This window comes from Lepidochelys kempii, chromosome 6, assembly GCF_965140265.1.
Source record: "Lepidochelys kempii isolate rLepKem1 chromosome 6, rLepKem1.hap2, whole genome shotgun sequence".
Classification (NCBI taxonomy): Eukaryota; Metazoa; Chordata; order Testudines; family Cheloniidae; genus Lepidochelys; species Lepidochelys kempii.
This window is the reverse complement of record NC_133261.1, coordinates 102,547,595-102,571,588: the sequence shown is the minus strand read 5'-3', so window position 1 is coordinate 102,571,588 and position 23,994 is coordinate 102,547,595. Positions and strand designations below refer to the sequence as shown.

Genomic DNA, 23,994 nt, shown 5'->3' with positions numbered 1-23,994 from the left:
CAAAGAACTTTGAAAACATTAACTAATCCTCACAGAAGCTCTGTGGATAGTGTACCAATAAATTTGTGGTCAGTGTGGTACAAGGCACAAATAAATACAGTTCCTGCCTCAAGAATTTACAATCTAGATGGGACCAATATTAAATATTTGGACTTTTCTGCTATACATACTAAACTAATCAGTAAAGTAAATGTAAGCTGTATTATTTTGTTTATTTTAGATCAGTTAGACATTACTCTGGAGAAAAATGCAATAGAGTTTATTTTTTTATCTACCACTGTGATCAACAGGTGTTTGATTTTTAGATCCAAGCTCATATATTCAAACTGATCTTGGAAGACAATCCAATAGACTTCTAAATGTATTTAGTTTGGGACCTCTGTTCACACCATTATTTGTCAAATATTCTTGTCCAGGATGTCCTCATGGACAAGTAAAAATTGAGTTGGAATATGGCAACCCTCATCTTTTGGATACATTTTTCCTCTTAATTATGAATTAGTATGGAGAACAAGCCATTTTTGTTACATATTATGAATAGTTAATGTCTCCTTCTTCCACCAAGCCAAGTCTGACTGTGCACATATCTTTACTACTAAGAAAGATAATTTACTGAGAAAATTTTATTTATTTAAAGGAATGTTTTGTGGATCCCCTATCTTGGTGCCTTTTTTCTTCTGCCCCATGCCCAGTTTATTTTTAGAGTGGCCTCTAAATTATGCTGGGGACAGTAGCAGAAGAAAAAAGGCCTCAGGCTCAGGTAGCCATAAAGAGCTGATCTATACTACCCCAGTTCAGAAAGGTCCCTTACGTGCTGTTATGTCAGCTGGGCATCACTGGAGTACAGCTTGTTCTGGCTATATTCGTTCCTTCCGTTCACTAGTCATACCTAAGGCTACGTTTTAGTCATGGGTATTTTTACTAAAAGTCATGGACAGGTCATGGGCAGTAAACAAAAATTTACGGCCTGTGACCTGCCCATGACTTGTACTATATACCCCTAACTAAAATGGTGCCTTAGGGGTACCGTAGGTGGTGGGGGTGGGGGGCAGGTGGCAGCGCGTGACCTGGGGCCCCTGCTGTTATTGGGGAGGGCGTCTGGCGGGGCTGGCAGGCTCTGGGCAGCTCTTTAAGGCAGCCAGCATGTCTCTGCGGCCCCTAGGTGGAGGTGTGGCCTGGGGGGCTCCATGCGCTGCCCCTGCCCTAAGCACCCACTCTGCACCTTCCATTGGTTGGGAACCGTGGCCAATGGGAGCTGCGGGGGCAGTGCCTGCACTCAGAGGTGGTGCGCCTCCACCTAGGAACATGTTGCTGCTTCCGGGGAACCCCCCCAAGGTAAGCGCCACCCAGAGCCCTCACCTCCTCCTGCACCCCAACCCCCTGCCTCAGTCTTAGTCATGCCCCTATGCTGTGGCGGGGATCAGAAGTGGATTGCTATAGACCAAAGGTGAGCCCTTAGCTCCCCTGGTAGGGCAGTTTTCTAGCTCCACCAGGAGTGGTATGCAGGGCTGGCATTTGATCCAGCATGATTGACTATACAGTGTATAAAGTCTTATATCTGATCTGTACAGATGCTTATGGCAGATTGTCAAAATAGAAATAAATTAATAATGGTTCCTTCAGCTAGTAAAACAGAAACTAGAAAATGTAACATGGGGGTCTTGCAATTGTGAGATGTTGGGCTTATGCTTTTAGAGTTTTTAGAGTGAAAAATATATTTTTATACAGTCTGCTCGAGCTGTGAAAGTCTTGAAGGAGTGTATACGTTTGAAACCAGATGATGCTACTATTCCACTCCTTGCTGCAAAGTTATGCATGGGATCTCTTCACTGGGTAAGTTTATATTAGCAGTCAGATCAGCAAGAACTGAGCATTTCAGAATGTGACAAATCCTTGGTTATGGACTTTGAAAATATGGTAGACACACTGACAGCACACAATAGAATATTGATTAAAATACAGCACAAATATTTTCTGTAGGATTGCAGTTGAACAGTACTGTTTATCAGTGTCTTTATATCTCCATCGTTTAAAAATATTCAGGAACAGTTATTGCCATTAAAGTCAACATTTAACAAAAGTTAGCACACCTTGATATCTGGTATTATAAGAAATAGCTAATGTATTTCAGACACTAAAGGGTGGTAACTGTTAAATTCTGACTTTTTAATAAATGACAACTACGTTAGCACAAAACTTTTTCACTTATATAGGAGCAGAATTTTTTGCATACAGATTTCAGAGAGAAGTAATTATCTACACAGCACATCATTTGCTTTAATGGTTATATGGTTCAGAGATTAGTCACTTATGTTAGCTTTAAGAGTAAATAATTGGAGGGAGGAGTTGTGACAACATTAAATTTTATTAATTATTCAGACATCCCAAGATCAGAAGGTAAAATTTCCTCTTGATATGTAGTACATATACTGTGTGTGTGTGTATGTATATACATTGTTTTTCAAATGTATTAAACTTTTGCAAAATATAAAAATTTTGAGTTGTGCAAATAGGAAGTGAATGAATACTATATCAATATACAAAGATCAAAAACAAAAAACATTTTAGTTTATTAGTTTAGAAAGAAAAATTTAACAATTTGTGAGTATAATAAAGCAACATAAAAACCTGCTTTCGTTACAGTCCTTAACACCCCGCAAAAAACTAACACACACACACACAAGAATTTCGTAGTAACATTTCTGGTGAGGTTAGGTTTTGGAAAAACTCACTTTTTTATATACAGCCTAAATTTGGGACCATATTTAACTTGAAAGTGTTATTTAATAGTAAAATATGTTATTAGATGCCCTTGAAACTGGTATCTCTCTACACAACACATTGATTTAATAAAATGAATAATTTAATGTTCATTGTGGTTATTGTATGAGTTGCAAGGTGGGCCTGTAGCTTCCAGAGGAAATGGTTGAGAGGAAGAGGTGCAATTTTTGTAATAATTGTAGTTATATTTAATTTGTTTTGAATGTACAGTACCACAGAGGCGGGGCAGTGCTTTATAAATATCGCTTTTGTTTAGTTCAAGCAGAAATGAGAAAATGGTGCAGTAGCAGGGATATGACTTGTTAAGTTGCTGAAAACATAGTATTGCTTGATTGCTAATAGTGGTCCAAGTCCTGTAAATTGCCCTGTATGGGTAAATCCTGCATGGAGCAGCTTGCTGTATTGGGCACGTAGGTTTTAGTTTCATTTCCAGTAAATTCATGTTGTTTTTCTTAGCAGTTTATAGTCTAACTACTTGACAACACAAAGTGTAAGAGAGGGAGTGGTATATGAATGTGTAGACAGACCTTGATCTTACAAGGAGCTCTGCATTAGCAAATCCAAATCAATGGGTGTGCATGTGATGCAGAGATCTGTCTTGAGGAATCAGGGCCTTAGTTTCTGCATTTGTTTGTGTGCGTGTTTCACAGAGCAATAAGTCAGCAGGAAAACATTCTTTTTCTTTTTTAATTGGAAAATGTGACTGTAAGACAGTAAAGGTTGGCAGGTGGGATTCAGGGACAGGTATTGTATGTTTGTTTAACAGACTAAATTTCAAGTTCACTTGTATCCTTTCAGTGCTAGTTCCCATTTCACCATAGAAATGCGTGCCTCAGCTTTGTATAAGAGCTATATTCTTTGTTGTGAAGTTAAGAGGAAAACTAACAGGCGGAAAAGGGCAGGGTGTGCTTAAAGAAAGTGGTAATGGTTGAGATTATGTGGTAAACTGACCTAATGTATATTGCTTCCATAGTCTGTACACTTCTTTCTAATTTTGGAGTCACTGTAACACAGATTTTGGCTTGCTTTATATTTACGGTTTTGTGTGTGGAGTTTTCAAAAGCAAAAATCTTCCAAAGACTTATGTTCTTCTTTTGTATTATTTGCAGTTGGAAGAAGCGGAAAGATTTGCCAAAACGGTTGTTGATGTTGGTGACAAAACATCAGAGTTCAAAGCAAAAGGCTTTCTAGCACTGGGACTAACTTACAGCCTGCAAGCCACTGATGGTAAGTAAAAAATACACGCATAGGGTGTGTCTACACTGCAGCTGGAGTGTGCTTCCCAGCGTGGGTAGACAGATGTGCTAGCTTTGCTCGAGCTAGCGCTGTAAAAATAGCAGAGTAGCAAAATAGCAGAGAAGGCGGCAGCTCCGGCTAGCCACCTGAGCACAAACCTGCCCAGACCCCCTTGGTATGCATTCAAACAGTTGGCCAAAGCTGCCACCTATGCTACTTTGGCTACGCTGCTAATTTTAGTGCACTAGCTCGAGCAAAGCTGGTGTGTGTCTGCCCATGTTGGGAAGCACGCTCCCGCCTGCAGTTTAAACATACTCATAAAGTTAGAAAATACCAGTCATATCATAGAAAAACCTCAAACACACCAGCCTCTAAAAGAAAATGTGTTGTACGTTTTTTGTATCATTTTTGTTGTAATAGTCTGTGAATGTATTAATCTTTGTTCAATAAGCATGTGCAAGCAAATCTTTGACTCTTAAATATTGCTGATTAAATATATCCTTTTTTAGCTTCTTTGCGAGGGATGCAAGAGGTCCTGCAGAGAAAGGCTCTTCTTGCATTTCAGAGGTGAGTGGGTGTTAATCTTTTCATTTCATTCAGCTGTACATAGTGAAAAACCTTGTTATGTGGTTTTAAAAAAAGATATCTATGAAGATTGTATAATGAGGATTTTACCTCTGGGAGTCTGGTTTCATGGGTACAGAACATATTGCATTAACATTCACTTCATCAGTTTCTACCAGGCAAATCCAAACAGATTCCTAAAGATTTACCCTGATTTCATTATTAAAGATATTTTTGGTGCCATCTACCAGAGAATATTGTTTACTTAACAGCCTTTTAAAGAAATATTCTCTCTTTCTGATGTGCTAAAGGGGGAGAGGGGGAGGAAATAGAGTCTTAAGGTCACTGTTGAATCCAGTAAAATCATTTTTGTAGTGATTGTCACTGATCAAAGTGTACACCAAGATTTTTGCAATTGTGTATGCATAGTGTTTAGAGTGATATGTGATATAGTTTCTTTGTGCATTTGAATAAATTGGGAGTTTATCATTGCAAAAGATGCTGGATTGCGAGATCCGGAGAATGAAGTCCTCTGTAACCACAGAACAGTTACAGCGCAGGCAATGACTATGCAAATCACACATGCGCACATCCCCAAATCTTGACCCGGGGACAGAACTATTTGGAAGAGAAATGGGGGAACAAAAAGGGGTCGGTTTGTACATGAATCAAAGATTATAAATATAGAAAGAAGTTTAAATGGTAGAAGTGCCACAGTGTCTACACTTGATTCTTGCTAATGTATGTACTCTTGCATAAGCCCGCTTGCATTATATAAAAGACAAAATGCTTTTGCAGTTTTTTTTCCTATTAAATGTGTGGGTCACTGACTTATACTTGAATCACTTTTTACATGAACATGTAGGGTTTTGTTTAATATGGCAGCATTAGATTGGAGGAGAGTAGAGGAGAAATGGACATGTATGATACTATGATGGTATGACAGTTGTCATCTTGGCTGACATACTGGAATTGAACCATGGACCTTCAGAGCAAAAGCATGAACATCTATGGCTTGAGCTAAAAAGCCATGGCTCGCTATCTGAGGGCTGTAACAACTAATTTCCTATGTGGATCAGCACACAGGGAGACCTGTAGCACTCACTTATCAGTGAGTTACAACAGTTGTTGCAGTCTGTAACAGTCTTGAGACTCTTAAGCTCTTAGAACATTGAGGATTCATAAATTCTGTAGCCACAAGGGACGAATGTAATCATCTCATCTGACCTCCTGAATAACACAGGCCATAGACATCCTTCAGAATAATTTGTATGAACTAGAGTATATTTTTTAGGAAAACATCCAATTTTGATTTAAAAATTGTCAGTGAGGAAGACTCCACCGCTACCCTTTGTAAATAGTTCCAATGATTAATTACCCTCACTGTTAAAAATGTATCCCTTATTTGTAGTCTGAATTTGTCTAGCTTCAACTTACAGCCACTGGGTCTTTGTCTGCTAGATTGAAGATCCAATTATCAAATATTTATTGTTCTTCAAGCGATGGTCCCTATTGTATTCCATAGAGGGTTACACATGCACACCATGTGTCCTGATTCGAAGAATTTGAAAGTAGTACCCATTGGCCTGCTTATGCGCCCTACCCGCCTTGGATGGTGGGGCAGGCTGACTGTGTCTCCAGTTTCTTCTTACCAGTGCATGGTATGAGTCGGAACCTTCAGTGTCCTTCTCTCTGATGTACTTCTAAAAATATAGCAGTAGATAGTTTTAGCAATTTTAACTGTAGTTTTATTTCCTGGTTTTAGTAACAGTTAGTTTAGAGTAGACTTCAGGGATTTTCCCCGTTCGTGCACCCCATAGTACCATGCAAGTACCGGGCTACCCTCAGAACTCCAGGCTTCAAATTCTGCAGCTCTTGCCATGATCCATCTCTGTCAGTGACAACGACCAATGCTGCCTCTGCTGCCTAGGAGAAGCTCACGTTGCAGTTGGGTATAGTATTTGCCATGCCTTCCCCAGCTGCAACCGAGAATGCTGAGCACTTTGTCTCCGGAAGTATCTCGTGGAGATGACTGTGAGACGGCATCCAGACCATGCTGGAGAACCCCTAGTGTATATCGGCCTTATTCAACAAGGAGTGCGCCTCTTGCTGCTTCATCTGGCTTTGGTGCCAGCGGAACCACTCCCACAGACCCCATGATGGGGCCGAGTTGGGAGATTAGGAATTTCTAAAATCATGGGACTAAGTCTTCCTCCCAGTCCAAGAATCTGGACATTCCTTCCACCAGCTGAGTCCAAGGGCACAGAGCACATTCCAAGTCCCACAGGCATGGGAAGAAGACCCATAAACAGTGGGATCCAGCGGTTCCAGGTGATGAACCTTTTCCCATACCAGAAAAGACCTCAGCGCCGGTACTAACAACTGGGAAAGAGAGTGTGTCCCTCACAACACAGAGATCTGGATCCACAGTTACATCCAAGAGTCTTCTCCATCAGGTCCCTCCACTTCCAGAGAAATCATATTCCCACCATGGGATGTGCCTGTGGTATGGGGTCTGTCACCCTCCTTGCATGTGCTATACACCATTCCATTGGCTCCAGTGTTACCACCTTTAGAACCGGAGTCTGTCTTTTCCTCTTCCAATGGTTCGGAACTGGGAGAAGAACCGCCTCTACCATACCACTCTTATGCACCATCACGGAGACCATCACGCTTTTGGGAACAGCTACCTTCTTATCCTCCCCAGAACCACTGGGGACCCCTGCAAGCTCTTGTTGATCTGGCTTATTGGCCATATTGGGGGCCCTGGGCGCATTATCCTCCTTCAGACCCCACCCAGTCTGCAAGAGAGTTGCTGTCAAGGAGGCCCATGGATCCAACAGCAGAGGAAGAATATTATACCCTGGTCATAGTGGTTCCGCCAGAGCTGGCTAGATTCCCATCCTCCAAGCCTCCAGATGAGGCTTTGACTGCATCATACCCTTCCCCACCAGATAACTTCAGATGATTCCAGTAGCTTTTACAGAGAGTTATGGGGGAACTTCAAATCCCATTGGAAGAGTTCAAGACTCCCAGGATAAGGTTCTGGACGTTCTTCGCATGTCGGGACCAGTGAGAATAGCACTACAAATCAATGAAGCCATCTTGGAGCCAGCCAGGACAGTGTGGCACACCCCTGCCACATGTATGGGCAGCCCTAAAGGAGCAGAGAGACGCTACTATATCCTGGCCAAAGGATCAGAATTCCTCTTCTCCCACCCAGCTCCTAACTCATTGGTAGTTCAGGCTGCTGCAGAGAGGGCTAAGCACCAACATCTTTGATCTACACCTGCAGACAAGAAAGGAAAGCAGCTAGATATTTTGGGGAGGAAAGTCTTTTCTTACAATTATCAAGCATTATTGGCCAAGTTTGATTTCCTGAATTACACTAAATAAGAAGAATTTGCTAAGACCCTCCCATAAAAGGATCATGTCAGTTTTCATGCCCCCATCAAGGAAGAGAAACTCATAAGCAGAACTGACCTTCAGTCTGCAATAGATGCAGCTGATACCTCTTCTAGAGCCATGGCTACAGCTATTGTGATATGTAGGGAGTCCTGGCTTCACGCTTTTGGGTTTTCCTAGGGAGGTCCAGAACACCGTTGAGGACTTCCCTTTTGACGAATCCCGTCTCTTCAACCAGAAGACAATGAGTCGTTGCATATACTGAAAGACCCTAGGCCTATCCTTTTGCTTGTTGGGCATCTACATTCCTACCTTGAAATGAAAGTTCCACTGTCCGTCGTCCACCCAATGGTACAGGTCTTCTCAATTCTGTCATCAGAGACCTTATGAACCCCCATATAAATGACAAAAGATTCAGAGGTCTTACTTCCCTGGCCCCTCCTCTCCTCTCCCCCCCCCCCCCAGGTTTCCGTGTCTCAGACCCAACTGCAAGCCAAGAGGTATTTTTGATGCAAGCCTGAGAGCCACCAACCACTCAGCCTAACGCTTTTCCATGCCTGGAGTGCAATAACAATGGACAAATGGGGGCTGAATGTTATCCATCATGGCTATATGATCGAGTTTGTAATACTACTTCCTCCAAAACCCCCATTCCCCTTCGGGGACCACTTTCACAACAATATCCTCACCCAAAAAGTAAACGCCTTATTACAATGGGGAGCGGCAGAACGCATTCCTCTAGAATATCAAGGAACAGGGTTCTTCTCAACTTAATTCATGAAAAAAGGTGGTTGGAGACCAATTCTTGATCTCTGCCACCCCAGTTGCTTCATCTGCAAACTCAAGTTTTGCATGGTTACGTTGGCAGTGATAATTCCATCCTTAGAGAATGGCATGTGGTTCAAAGCTCTCGTTATGAGGGAGGCTCACTTTCCACATTGATATTCACCCGCCCACAGACATTTTCTCAGATTTACAGTCAGCGCCAACCATTTCCAATACAGAGTACTTCGCTTTGGGATAACGTTATGGTCTACTTGTTTTTTCCATACCTCAATGACTGGCTCCTAGCTACCAGGTCCTGACAGGAAGTCCATGCCTAGACTTTTGTGTTACTCATCTCCCTGTCAGCATCAACTCTGGGAAGTCAATCCTCAACCCCATGCAATCACTGGATTTAATCGGGGGTAACATAAACTCAATCCTGGCATGAGCATACCTTCCCACTGACAAGTTTTAGTCAATAAATGTCGTCATAACTCGCATCACAAATAATCGTTCTGTACCAGCCAGGGATTATCTGTTGCATCTTGGCCACATGGCTTCATGCACCTATGTGACCCCCTTCATGAGACTTCACCTCCACTGCCTTCAGACATAGTCCATCCGTGTACTCACCATTCCATCATTCTGTGGACCTCATGCTGACAGTCCTGGCCATGGTACTGTCTGCCCTCCTATGGTGGACAAACCCACATCACATACATGTGGGAATCCCCTTTCTTCCCTCCTCCTCAGACAAAACTATCTTCACTGAAGCATCCCTCTTGGGCTCGGGAGCCCATATAGATGACCATAAGACACAAGGGTCATGGATACCTCGAGAATCCAGGATGCACATCCATATCCTGGAACTCCGAGCAGTAAGGAAAACATGTGAATACTTTATTTTGCTCATTCTCTCTGGAATCTCAATCTCTGGCATTGGTGCATCAGCCATCAGATCATCCTAACCGCAGTCTACCTTCCAGGGACACAGACTGTACTCATGGACTCACTCAGCAGACGCTTTGTGATCAACCGCGAGTGGGAACTTCACGAGACAGTGCTACACACCACCTTCACACAGTGGGGGACCTCAGCTACATACCTATTCGCTTCTGAGACAAACAGCAATGCTCCTCGGCTTCCACTCCCAGGACAATGTTCTCCTACTTTCCTGGTTGGACCAACTCAACTATGCCTTTTCTCCACTATTGCTCCTGCTTCGCGTGCTTCACAAGATCCGACAAGACAAAATGACTGTCTTCTCATCGCCCCCTTCTGGCCCAGACAGTTCTGGTTTCCCAATCTCCTGCACGTGTCATCCACCCACCAATTCCCATCCTGAACTTTCCCTATCCTCTGACCCATTACAGTGGCAAGATCAAGCATTCCAATTCACATATACTACACCTCAGGGCTTGGTATTTGGATGAGAATCTAGTCTAGAGCAGACATGCTCCTTGGCTATACAAGACATTCTCTCTAACAGTAGGAAGGATTTCACTAGACAATGTTACCGGCCTAAGGGGAGATTTTTTTGTCTTGGGCACAACATAAAGAGGTTTTACCAGAAGCAGCAGGAATTCCCCTCATCCTAGACTACATTTTATCTTTAGTCATTGGGTCTCACCCTCAGTGCTTTTGAGAGTCCACCTGGTGGCAATTAGCACTTTCCTTCTACCTGTGGAAGGTTACTCTGTTCTTCTTTGAGTAGTGTCCCTACTGTGAGTGCTCCACTGTAGGTGCACTTACATCCCTATACTGCTGATTGGAGAATTTTGGTAGCAGTATCCATTCGGCCCACACATGTGCTGTCCCCACTTGCCCCACCACAAGGCTAACCAGCGCGCTGGGGTGAACCCCCCTCGGTTCCTTCTCAACCGCCCCTGGCTGGAGAGGGGCCGTTAGCAGTCCATTTGTGATCATTATCTTTGGTCTTTATTAGTATTTTTAGTAGCTAGTTAATCTCCTTCTTTCTTAGTTGTAGTTTTTCTTTATTTTCTCTTTAAAAACAAAACACCAAAAACTTAATTTTCTTCTTTGAGTGATTGCTCATGTGCATTCCACAGTAGGTGTGCGTGCTTACCACGTTCACTGGTGCTGGAAATTTTTCCCTTAGCAGTACCTGTAGGGGTGCACCCCTAGCAACCCCTGGAGTGGAGCTGCTATGGCACAGTATAAGGGGCACTGTGCGCTCCCCCCACCCTCAGATCCTTCTTCCCTCCAGTGAAGGTGCTTCGGAACTGCTCTGCTCCAGCTGTGCTTTAGCTTCCCTGTTCGGACTTCATTTAGTTCGTAGTTAGTTAGTACCTGTAGTTTAAAAAAGGAAAGAAGCAGCATAGTTAGAATAGATAAGCGCACCTGGGTCAGGGCATGCCCTGTGCCCCGAGCTTTTAAGTCGTGCGACACTTGTAAAAGTCCTATGCCTGTGAGTGATCCGCACACTGACTGTTTACGCTGTCTGGGGGAACCCAGCTCAGCTTCCCTCGGCTGGTGGTACACCCTGGGGAGCATGCTCCAAGGGGTCCTGTTCAGGGGCTGGCCTCCGACTTTAGAGTTGGTGTCTCATGTGTTGGACTTGGGGTGGGGAGCCCATATGGGAAACCTCCAGACCCCAGGTCTGTGGTCCACGCAGGAACTAGACCTGCACATAAATGTCAAAGACCTTAGGGCAGTCCGTCTAGCCTCTGTGGCCTTTCGCTCGTGCCTAGCAGGCAGGGTAGTCAGGTTTCTCACAGACAACACGGCCTCAATGTTCTCCATCAACTGGCAAGGCAAGGCCCATTCCTCAGCCCTCTGCCAGGAAACCCTCAGGCTGTGGGACTTCTGAATAGCCCACGATTTCAACTTGGAAGCCCACCACTTACCGGACGTCCAAAACTCTCAGGCGGGTCAGCTGAGCCGGGACTTCTCCTCTCAGCACGAATGGTCACTGTGTTGCCGGCACCCAGTGCCGAAAGGCAAAACAACAGCAGGGGTGCTTCACTGAATAATCACAACAGGGTGGAGAAGCAGAAAAGTTTATTTGCAGCTGCAAACAAGGTACAGGGAGAATAGAATCTCAAATCCTGCACACCAAAGCAGGTCATTACACACTTCTATATTCTTTAATGCTACTGCACTACACATCAGCCAATTTAAACTTTGCACAAATACTCTGCATTCCTTATATGGGTTACAACAATGTTTATTTCCTGCAACCTCTAACAAGCATTCCTAGCAACTTAAACAACCAGCACATTCTGTCTGTCCTTGTAGCTATCTCCTATTATCTTTAACTTGGCGTCAGCAAACCTTACACTATAAGGCATTATCTGCGGCTGCAACATTGTTTTAAAAGCAAAAGAGCTTACTCAAACCAGCCAGGCCTTAATTCTATTAAGGGGGGTTGAGAAGAAGCCCGTAGGCTTTCAGCAGGGAGACCTCCTCGACCCTTATGGCCTTCCATGCCCTGGGGTTTCCAACAGCTGCACCCAAAGGTAGTGCAGAGGATTTTCCAAACATGGGGCACTCCCCAAGTGGACCTCTTCGCGACCAGGCAGAACTGCTGGTGTCCTTGTTTCTGCTCCAGGGGAGGACTGGGCACGGGCGCAGTTTCCGTCCTGGTCGGGTCAGCTTTTATATGCTTTTCCCCCGATTCCACTGATCGGCAAGGTCCTGGAAAAGATCAAGATGGACAGGGCTTGCATCCTTCGGATCACCCCAGCGTGGCCCAGACAGCACTGGTACGGGACTCTCACAAGCCTGGCAATCGCTCCCCATCCCCTTGTGACCATTGCCAATCCGCCTGGACCTTCTCTCTCAGGACCAAGGTCACCTCCTTCACCCCAACCTAGCAGCCCTCCACCTCATGGCGTGGTTGCTCAATGGTTAGGCCAAGATGAGAGGGCGTGCTCAGAGGGAGTCCAGCGTGTTCTCCTGGAGAGCAGGAGGCCCTCCACGCATCAGACCTACCTGGCAAAATGGTCTTGGTTTTCCCGGTGGGCTGCTGATTGGGGCGTCTCGTCAGTGGCTTACCCGCTCCAGCTTATCCTGGATTACCACCTTCATCGTAGAGCCCAGGGCCTAGCACCCTCATCCATCAAAGTGCGTCTGACAGCATATCGGCCCTCCACCCACCAGTTCAGAGTCACACGATATTCTCTCGTGCCATGACCAGTCGATTCCTTAAGGCTTGGATCGCCTTTTTCCTTATATTAGACCCCCAGTGGGACCTGAACTTGGTGCTGGCCAGGCTAACAGGACCTCCATTTGAGCCGTTGGCTACATGCTCCTAGTCCTACCTCTCATGGAAAGTGGCCTTTCTTGTGACAATTATCTCTGCTAGGAGGGTCTTGGAGCTTCGGGCCCTGACCTCTGAACCCCCATGCACAGTTTTCCATAAGAATAAGGTCCAGCTCCGCCCACACCCTTTGTTCCTCCCTAAGGTGGTCTCTGCCTATCGTATGGGCTGGGACATTTTCTTGCTGGTCCTCTGTCCCAAGCCCCAGACGTCTGGTGAGGAGCGCCGCCTCCACATGCTAGATGTGAGATGGGCTCTGGCCTTTTACCTGGAACATACAAAATCGTTCAGGAAGTCTTTGCAACTGTTCATTGCCATGGCTGAACGCATGAAAGGTCGGCCGATCTCCACCCAGCGGCTCTCCAACTGGATCACTTCATGTATCCGGACTTGTTACGACCCGGCGGGAGTTCTCCCGCCGCCAATTGTGAGGGCGCACTCGACAAGGGTGCAAGCCTCATCGGCTGCCTTTCTGGGTCACATCCCTATTCAGGACATTTGTAGGGCTGCCACATGGTCATCAGTCCACATGTTCACCTCACATTATGCTATCGTCTCCCAAACAAGGGAGGATGCTGGGTTCCTCAGGGCAGTGCTCTGTCCCGAATGTCTGTGAACTCCTACCCACCTCCAGCAGATATAGCTTGGAATCACCTATTGTGGAATGCACATGAGCAATCACTCAAAGAAGAAAGACAGTTACCTTTTCAGTAACTGGTGTTCTTCGAGATGTGTTGCTCATGTCTATTCCACATCCCACCCTTCTCCCCCTCTGTCAGAGTTGTCTGGCAAGAAGGAACTGAGGGTGGGGGGAGCGCACAGCGCCCCTTATACCGCGCCATAGCAGCGCCTCTCCAGGGGTCGCTAGGGGCGCTTCCCTACGGATACTGCTAACAGAAAAACTTCCAGCACTGCTGGCCAGGCTCCAACTGGAACACCAGTGTAAAAGGAAGCAACTCAGCTCAGTCTGGGCTGACTGCTGAGGAGGAATGACGGACCTTGCAGGCTCCAGCCTGGAAGCCCCAGTCCCCGGAAGCCCAAGGTGCTGAGACACAGGAGGAGTCCCAGGTACGTGCTGACGCCAAAGGGAGGTCGGAGCTGTTGGGAGCTGCATAGGCCAAGGAACCCAGAGACCCTGAAGACACCTGGACCACTGTATCAGGAGACAGGGTAGAAAGTAGCCCGGGGGCACTAGCTATTGTGCTTGGTAGTGTCAGCGAGTTTCGGTCAGATCCCTGCTGACTCTTCAATCAGATCTCTGCACTTGTCACTGCCAGGACTTTGGCCTGGGATCCGGTGGAGTACAGAGAGCCCAGGTCCCCTTACCCTGGCCGCCACCAACCCCTAGGTGGTGGCCCACTTCCTGAGCTGGTCACGACATCTCTCAGCCATGCGAAGGAGGACAGCTTTATTGACTCTGGCCACGAGGCCGCACACCCTGTGGAGGAGGGCACGCAGGTTGACTCTGGCCACTGGACTATTCTGCCCTGAGGGAAAGGGCAGCCTTGTTGACTTGCGTTGTGAGGCCCTACTGCCCCTAGGGAAAGGGCACACATATTGACTTTGGCCACCAGTCCACCTAGCCCTGTGAGGAAGGGTGACTGGATAAACTTTGGCCATTAGGCAATACTGCCCTGAGGATAAGGACGGTCAGGCGGACTTAACCACGGGGCTACAACACCCTTGCCCCAAAGAGAGACGGGGTGCACTTGCCCCCGTGACAGGAACTGAGACGGAAAATCATCCTGATGCAGGCAGCCCTTCAGCCTTCCCAGATCTGTGCCAAGAATCACTGAGAAGGCACAAATCTTCCCCACAGCCCTCAACATTCAGGGACTATGAAACGAAGAAACAGCCTCGAACCTCTCTTGTAAAGCGTCTTAAAAAAGAGCTGTGAGTCCCCAGAATGAGCCCTGAGCTAGCAGAAAAAGATTGCCAGCATGCTTAGTATCGTCAGTCCTGAGACAGTCCAAGCACAATAAATATACCTCATGAGGGTCTGGAATGGCAGGTACCATGTTGTGCCTAAAAACCTGGTGGGCACAGGGATCGAGCAAATGGTACCAGTGGATAAGGACAGGAGCAGGGAGCGCAGTGTTAAGAAGATGCTGTTGGTTCGAGCTTTATTTTTGGCACCGTCAACTGTGAGCCACGCAGGACCGGAGTGCTCGGTACAGGCAAAATCCAAGACTCCCTCTGTACTGGCATTGGCACTGGGTTGGTCGGCGCAACAGAAGTTGTTGCACTCAAGAGAACTCAAGGTATCTGATATACCAGAGTCTTCCCTTCTCGGCACTAGGGCTCTGCTACCGAGTCGTCTCCAGTCACGGGAGTCTCCGGTGCCTTGCCATGCAATTTCATTTTCTAGTGGTGACTTAGACAGTGAGCCAGAGGAGGTCATCTCTCACCACTCCTCTCATGCTCCCTATGGTGCCTGTTATCAAGGGGCTCCTCAATCATACCCTCAGCCTGATCCTCCACCACCATGATACAGCCAGCCATTGATACCACCATGGGGATCTATCCCACCACCCCAGTGGCCCACTGGGATCCCTGGGTAACATATAGACCTCACACCTCTTGGGCTTCCAGCTTGACTCACCATGAAGTCCCTGAGACATTCTCCCTTGGCCACAGCATCCAGAACTGCCGAACCTCCAGAGGAGATCTTTGGAGGAACAGGAGGGTGGATTCGAGGAGGAAGTTACACTGAGAATCAACATCTCTTCCTCCTCTTCAGGCATGGGAGTGATGCCCCCTCCACCTTCCTTACCTGACAATTTCTGGCTTTTCCAGCATTTGGCTAAGAGGGTAGCAGACACCCTACAGATACACCTGGAGGAGGTAAAAGACACCCATCACAAACTCCTTGACATCTTACACTCGTTCTCATTCTTCAGAATAGTCTTCCCCATCAAGGAGGCCCTTCTGGACCCATCCAAGTTATGGCAAACCCCAGCATCGGTGATGCCTACTTACAAATGGTCTAATTAAAAAATATTACATCCCAGCTAGGCAGACGGAATTCCTTTTTCTCCCCCTCCCCTTAATTCTATTGTTGTGGATGCAGTAAATTCCCATGGCCACCAGCACCAAATGAGATCCCCTATGATATGGATTGGAAACACCTGAAGCTCTTTGGGAGCTCCTCAGCCACACTGCAATTTAGAATTGCAAATTATCAAACATTAACAGCAAAATATGACTATGTCAATTATACAAAGCTCAACACTTTTATTGATCAGCTCGCAGAGTCATACCATGACCAGTTCTGGGCTATTATCCATGAGGGAAAACTAGTGACCAAAACAGCGCTCCAGTCAGCACTCGATGCAGCTGACACAGCGGCCCAGTCCATCTCCACTGCAGTGCTTATGCAATGAGCCTTTTGGTTACACCTATCTGGCTTCCCTAAGGAAGTGCAGATAACTGTAGAAGACCTTCCCTTCGAAGGCACCAAATTGTTTGCTAAAAAGACTGACTCATCCTTCTGGACCATTAAAGATTCCAGGGCTACTCTCTGCTTATTAGGGATCTGTACTTCCAGACAAAAGAGAAAGTTTAGTCAGCAACCTCAACATAAATACCGTACTTCACAGTTCCCAACCCAGCGTTTCTAGAAGCCTCAGAGAACAAAATCGAGATTCTTCATACATAAGCCATCAGTCCTGCTGCCTTTCATGTCGCAACCATCTACCTCAAAACATCAGTTTTGATGTGTTGGTCGAGGGGTCGACTGACCAATCTCCTCAACTCCTCCAGCTGACCAATCCATCGCAACCATTTGGTTACCAGCTTGCCCCATTCCACAGCACCTGGGAATGGATAACATTAAGACCGATGGGTCCTGGAAGTCATCTGCAATGTGTACTCCATTCACTTTACCGCCCTCCCCAAACACCCTTCCCCCATCCCTCTTCAGGAACCCTTCTCATGAGAGTTTACTACAACAAGAAATAGATCTCTTCTGGGTAGGAGCCGTAGACCCAGTACCTCAACATCTGCTAGGGGGCAAATGTTTTTAGTCTCATTATTTCCTGATACCCAAGAAGAAGGGAGGTTGGAGACCCGTGCTGAACCTCATGGCTCTGAACAAATTTGTCAAAGCTCAGAAATTCAGGATGGTCACACTAGCAGCGATTATTTCATCTGTGGAACGGGGAGATTGGCTTTCGGTGCTTAACCTGCAGATTGCCTATTTCCACATATCTATCCTACCTTCACACAGACGATTTCTCAGATTTACCCTGGGCCAGGACCACTCTCAATACAAAGTACTCCCCTTTGGCTTCTCATCAGCTCAGAGAGTATTTTCCAAGCTCCTCTCTATAGTGGCACCTTACCTATGCTCACAGGGGATCATGATTTACCCCTACCTGGATGATTATTTCCTATGAGGCCACTCCTTCAACAAGGCCTGCTGGGTTACCAAAACTGCAGTAGACTTATTCTCGGAACTGGGTCTACAGATCAACATCCAAAAATCAACCTTCACCCCTGTACAGCACTTAGAATTCATAGGAATTACAGGCCAGAGCGCTCTGCCTCAGTACAGGTTCCGCACCTTGACCACACTCAAAGAGACACTACAAAACTGCCCTCAAATATCAGCAAGACACTGCCTCTAAATCCTGGGGGATATGGCGGCAGGCACAGCAGTGATACCTCATGCCAGACTTCATTTGCAGTGCCTCCAGATATGGTTCAACAGAGACAGATTAGACAAACCTCTGTCACTACAAACCAAGGTCAAAAATTCCCTGGACTGGTGGAAAAATCCAGCCAGTGTTTGCAAGGGGATCCCCCTTTTCGCAAAATTCCTTGTCATTACTTCTCACCACCGACACATCCCTCATAGGATGGGGTGCACATTTAAACTTTACAACACAAGGCAAATAGTCATCCACGGAAATGTCCCTTCACATCAACCTCCTCAGGGCGATCAGGAATGCCTGCGTCCATTTTCTCCCACTGATCAAGGAAACACAAGTGTTTCAACAGACAACATACCATGTATGTACTACATAAATCGGCAGAGTCACTCTTCCTCTGCACAGAAGCACTAAAGTTGTGGAACTGGTGAATTTCCCGCAACATCACATTATCAGCAACCTACCTTCCTGGAGTACAAAACTTGATAGCGGACAGTCTGAGTCACAAATTCCCACATGACCGCAAGTGGGAGATTAACCAAGCAGTGCTTCACGACCTACTCAGGCCGTGGGGGACACTGACCACAGACCTGTTCGCCACTGACCACAGACCTGTTCGCCACTTACCTGAACAAGAAATGTCCATGCTGCTGCTCCAGGCTAGGTACAGGGCAACACTCCTTGGGCGACGCTCTCCTTCTGTGGTGGAACAGGGACCTTCTCTATGCCTTTCCCCTGTTCCCTACTGTTGAAAGACCAGTTAAAGATAAAAAGAGGGAGAGCAAATGTCATGCTGATTCCTCCTACATGACTGAGACATACTTGGTACCCTTATCTGAAACAACTGGCAACGTGCCTCTGAGAAGGTACAGGAAAGGTTACTGTGCAGTAGAAAATCCACTCCACTACTTCCCTGCAAAAGTGGTCCAGGTTTGGTGTAATTCCCAACAAATCTCCCTGACATCCACTATTCTCCCAATGGCCCAGAACTATGTACTAGTTCTCTCAAAATAAATAAATAAATAAAATATATCTGGGCTATTACTCAGTTCACTCAAACTTCACCTAGAAGCTATAGTGACATTCCATCAACAAGAAGAGGGATAGTCCGTGCTCTCACATCCAACCACAAAATGATTCTTCGCAGGAATATTAAACCTTTTTCCCAAACCCAGACATCCAATCCCAAAATGGGACCTAAACCTCATGCTAAAAAGCCTGACTAGACGTCCCTTTGAACCCATTGCCACTTGTTCGCTCATATACCTGTCGATGAAGACAGCCTTCCTGGTGGCGATCACCTCAGCAAGAGAGATCTACGGGTTCAGTGATATTGGCCAGAGACTCTCCAGATGAGTCTCAAACTATATTAAACAATGCTGTTAGGTTCGCAATAGAACACCTCCATTCAGTATTCGAACTCACTCCACGAGGTTGGTTTCCTCCTCCGTTTTCTTCCTCAACAATGTCCCTATCTGCGAAATCTGTAGATTGGCAACCTGGGCACGTGCGCATACCTTTGCAGCTCATTATCTGATTACCAGAGACTCCGTTTCCAGTGCCATCTTCAGAGATGCAGTCAGTCTGCCCTGCCCTTTATTACCTCACATGGAAGCCCGAGGCGAGTCAGAGTGCATGCTCAGACCAGTGGACGCTACTTTTAAATTCTCTCACTCAGGCACACGGTGCACATGCGTAACCCTCGGTGGAATACAGAGGACCACACATCTCAAAGAACCTTAAGTTACAGGTGAGTAATCTCCTCTTCCCCATGTAGGTTCTTACAGACTGTGATCAAGTCACCGAGTAACCTTCTCTTTCTTAAATAGATTGAGCTTCTTCAACCTTTTTTTAGTACATCATTTCTCCTGTCACCCATTCCCAATGTGCACTTTCCACTTCCTGGTCCCTCCCTGGGTTCCACCTCCGCAAAGTTCTAAAACTTGACCACCTCTATTTCATAGAATCATAGAAGATTAGGGTTGGAAGAAACCTCAGGAGGTCATCTAGTTCAACCCCCTGTTCAAAGCAGGACCAACATCAACTACCACCAACTAACTTACCTCCCTGTATCCCCTTGCCTTGCTCTGCTGTCAGCCTGACTCCATATACTCAACTGCTAGTGGCTTGTATGCCATTTCATCCCTGACTTGAATTCCTAACATGACTTGCCTGCCTCTGTGGTTGCCTTCCAAAAGCCAGGGGCAGATTGAGACTCTTGACTGAAGCCAGTCCTTCCCTGCCCACTACCTAGCTGCAAGTACCTCTTCCTCATCTTACAACTTGCCATGGAGATCCAAAAGCCCTTAGGAAACAAGTCTCTGCGAGTGATCCATGTGGTAAATTGCCATTTCCCCAAGGATTAAAGTCTGCAATGTGTACCAAACCTTGGTGGCTCCCTTGATTTGTATTTTACTGCAGTTGTAAATTAATAAAATGTGAACTTCCTAATGGAAATGTTATGTGCCTTGATAAAGCAGAGACATACCGTTTGATATTTGTTATTCTTATAGTATTTGTCCTAGAAAAGGAGGTACTGTAAATGTTTGGGCTGAAACCCTGTGAAAAATACTGAATAGTAAATGGGGGGTTTACTAGAATTCTTTCTCTGCAATAACATATGAATTCAGACTTCATGAGAAGCTTTGCAGCTTCTTTTCTTACAGCAGCTAACAAGATTCCTGATGGCGTCTTAATTGTACTGTTTCTAAGACTTGTTAGCAGTGAGTAATGTCAGCTGATATTTGAAACCATATCTGGTGTCTGTTCAGTGACCTCTTACAGATGCCCTTTAGCTGTAGAATATGGATGGAATTTTAATTTTTGTAGTGATTTGAAGCTTTGAAATTCTTGTGCTAAATAGTCATATAAACTACACATGGGGTGCCTTGGAAAATGTTGATTACACCTGCTTCTTTTCCTTCCTTAAAAGCTGTATATTTTGTATTTCTGTATTACCAGTTCATACTTAAAACATACACTGGGGTGTTCTGTATTTAGCAGTCAGAATGCACAATTTCAGTTTACTTGAAATCAAAAGGATATGTTCATTCTATCAATTGGTATTTCTTATTATTAATTTGTACCAAAGTTTTAAATTGAAGTATCTTTGGAGTTGTTAGTGAAAACATGAGGGATAGGATTTCAAAATGACAGTGAACAGTTAAAGTAGACTTTAAAGAAACACTTTCAGTATTGCGACCATGATATGGTAACACTGCAGATATGACTGGCTCAAACATACATGTGAATTCTTGTATAAAATGGATTGACCTTTACAGTGGTTGGAGTTGCTGGACCTTATCAGCATTATAATTTGCTTCAAAGAGAAGGAAGAAAGTAATTTTAGAAAGTTTGGTATTGACTTTTCTGGTAGCGTGAAGTGTCACTTAGAGCTGACATTCATCAGCAGAGATTCATATAGCCCTGCTGGAAATGTGTGTCACTGTGGTTAATAACCTTGCTAGATCAGTTGCTTTCGTGACTGAGGCAGCCAACACCATTTAAAAATTGTCACTTCTAGGAATGCTCATTTGCGCTTTTTCCAGAGTGTCTGTACATTTTACTCCATCCCACTTCTTGAAAATAAATTTGGTCTTCAGGAACGGTAGAAGCTGAAATACTTGGTTCACCAACAATACAGGTTATTAGGGTAGCAACTGTGCAGGCTTCACCATACTGCTGTGGCAGATTCTTACCTCTAACCTTTCAAAAAGGAGGGTAGTTACATATGCAATGACCTTTACCTCTACCAAGGTTCAAGGCAGCCAGTTGTAATGCTGGTTGTGGCATTTTAGGTGCCGGTCCACAAGTTTTTTTCACAAAGATCATGTTTGTGCAAACAGTACTTGTTTAGATGATTTCTGGAGTGTTTGCTGTAGTACAGATATAATCATTTCACATAAGTCACTGAACAGATGGTACAGATGGTAACAGTTTTAAGTCACTGCTAGCTAGAGCTGAATTTTTGAACCAATAATGTACAAGCATAGGTGTAGTTTCATAGAATCATAGAATATCAGGGTTGGAAGGGACCTCAGGAGGTCATCTAGTCCAACCCCCTGCTCAAAAGCAGGACCAATCCCCAATTAAATCATCCCAGCCAGGGCTTTGTCAAGCCTGACCTTGAAAACTTCTAAGGAAGGAGATTCTACCACCTCCCTAGGTAACGCATTCCAGTGTTTCACCACCCTCCTAGTGAAAAAGTTTTTCCTAATATCCAACCTAAACCTCCCCCACTGCAACTTGAGACCTTTACTCCTTGTGTTTGACTTTTATGTTCGTGGGGAAGCTCTAATAAGGCTAACAGGGCCATGCACAGAGAAGGCAAATTCCATGCCTGCCTAAGGCTTACAGTTTGGGGGCAGAGACAACCTGTACCTGCTGATAGTGGGGGTGCACAATTTAAAGATGGGGGGGCCATGTGACACCCCCCCCCAACACACACACATTGCCTCTGCGTACAAGAACCTTCCAGCCCCCTGGGCCAAAGCAGCCAATCCTGCCAGCTCCTGGGGGACTGGGGACGCAGGAGCAAGGAGAATGTGCCTCTGGGCTGAGGCCGACCCTAGCCTAGGGGAAAAGGAGGTGGAAAAACTCACAGAAACAACGTCTCCCTCTCCCGCCCCAGCCAGAGCTCCTGTACCCTCACAGACACCTCAGTGGGAGGAGGTAGGCGGGCATTGCCCCTAGCTCTCACGAAGGACAGGGAACCAGCTCCCTGTGCCTTCCCCAGTGATCCTACATCCAGCCCAAGGCAGCTGTGCTCTTTCCACCCCACAGGCTGCTACTGCCCTCCCCAGCTGGACTCTTGCAGGCAGTCGCCACATTGCACAGAGGCAGTGACTGAGAGCAGCCACCCTCACCCAGCAGGAGAAGCGGCCCTGTACTACCGCCTCTCCTCCCCACCCAGGACTGGCTGCTGGTGAGAGGGGCCAAGCAAGCAACAAACATGCTGAGGGGGAGGCACAGTGTGAGGAGGACAGACATCTCCTCCTCCCGCTCCCCGCAGGCCCTGCAAGGGCTGCTCAGCACTCTCAGAAATCGGGGGTGGGGGGCAGTGGCACATGTCCCTGTGTGCCCCTTACCCCATGTATTGCCTTTGTTGGGGGGGGGTGTGATGCATTCCTTTCTCCCCAAACTACACCTACACCTACAAGTGAATATCTCTGTACCTCATTACTTATTCACTGAGCCATTCAATCTATGTGGGTTTTTTATTTTTTTTCTCCTTAAAATGTGAGTGAAATGAGAAATGTCCTATGACCCTGTTAATGGTCTCCATCTCTCATATGTCACTCTGAGTAGTATGCATCTGGTAGTAAATCTGAAGCGCTCTCCCATTCCTCTGGTTGCTAGAATTTCATTGTGCAGCGACTTGGACATGTTATGGGAAGCCACCAAGCCACTGGAACTGTCTTTCTGCACATTCAGGAAGACAGCTCTGCATCAAGTCATGTGTAGAAGGTTCCCTTCATGATCATAAGGGATAGCAATGTTTTTTCTCTGAAAAAAGAATTCTGACCAGATTTTCTTGGCTTCTTTATTTTATGTCCTATTTGTAATATAACCTTCATTAGAGAACGCCATCAATTTGAAATGTAGTCTATTTTAAAAGCAAAGTTTAGAAGTTGTGTTAGGTTCTACCCCTACTGCCTTAGTTTTCACCAGACAGTATTTGTGTTTTTACATCCACTTATTTTTAGCATCCTTTTTCTCTTTTGTTACTATGTTTAAAAAAAATCCCAAACACACAAACTGCAGTGGAAACTGACTCTACAAGAGAAGGAGCAAAATGGTCTATACACAAAATTCTGTCAAATGCACAAAGTAAACAACTTGAAAAAATGGAGAGAAGTATGTTTTTCCTCTAATTTCTTTGTTGTAGTAACCTGTGGTGTTACTTATGATAAATATAGGTAAAAATGTTTCAGACAGAAGAGTGATTTTTTCATTAACTATGTCTCTAATCCTAAAGTGCTGGTGGTATTGGTCCCCTACTTTCTTTTTTGTGTGCTGCAGTAATGTTTGTTTTTAAAAGAAATATTGTTTTCTATTTCTTCTCTCCTTTTAAACATGGGGTCTTTTTGAAGCTGGTCTTATCCTGCCCTGTGCTATGGAGGGAAAGGGATGACTGGAAAGTCCCTGAACAGCAGTGAAGCAGGGTACCCTCCTACGTTTTTCTTGAGTGCCTGGAGTGGGACATGGCTGACTCATCTGCCTGGTCCCCAGGGAGGTATAGAATACTGGGTTGTTGAGAGTGTGATCAGACTTTTGGATTCTGCAACACTCACTGGAGGGTGTGCAACA

The 23,994-nt window shown here is 45.6% G+C and overlaps 1 protein-coding gene across 5 annotated transcripts in view; it reads left to right on the top strand.

Annotated features, from left to right (window-relative positions):
• The window catches only part of TTC7B (tetratricopeptide repeat domain 7B), a 302,589-nt gene that overhangs the window by 149,453 nt on the left and 129,142 nt on the right, over positions 1-23,994 (top strand). For all 5 annotated transcript variants that reach the window (XM_073349423.1, XM_073349422.1, XM_073349421.1 and 2 more), the window contains 3 exons: positions 1,729-1,833; positions 3,891-4,008; positions 4,527-4,584. In XM_073349423.1, coding sequence (XP_073205524.1) covers positions 1,729-1,833; positions 3,891-4,008; positions 4,527-4,584 — 281 coding nt within the window. The remainder of the gene's footprint in view (positions 1-1,728; positions 1,834-3,890; positions 4,009-4,526; positions 4,585-23,994) is intronic.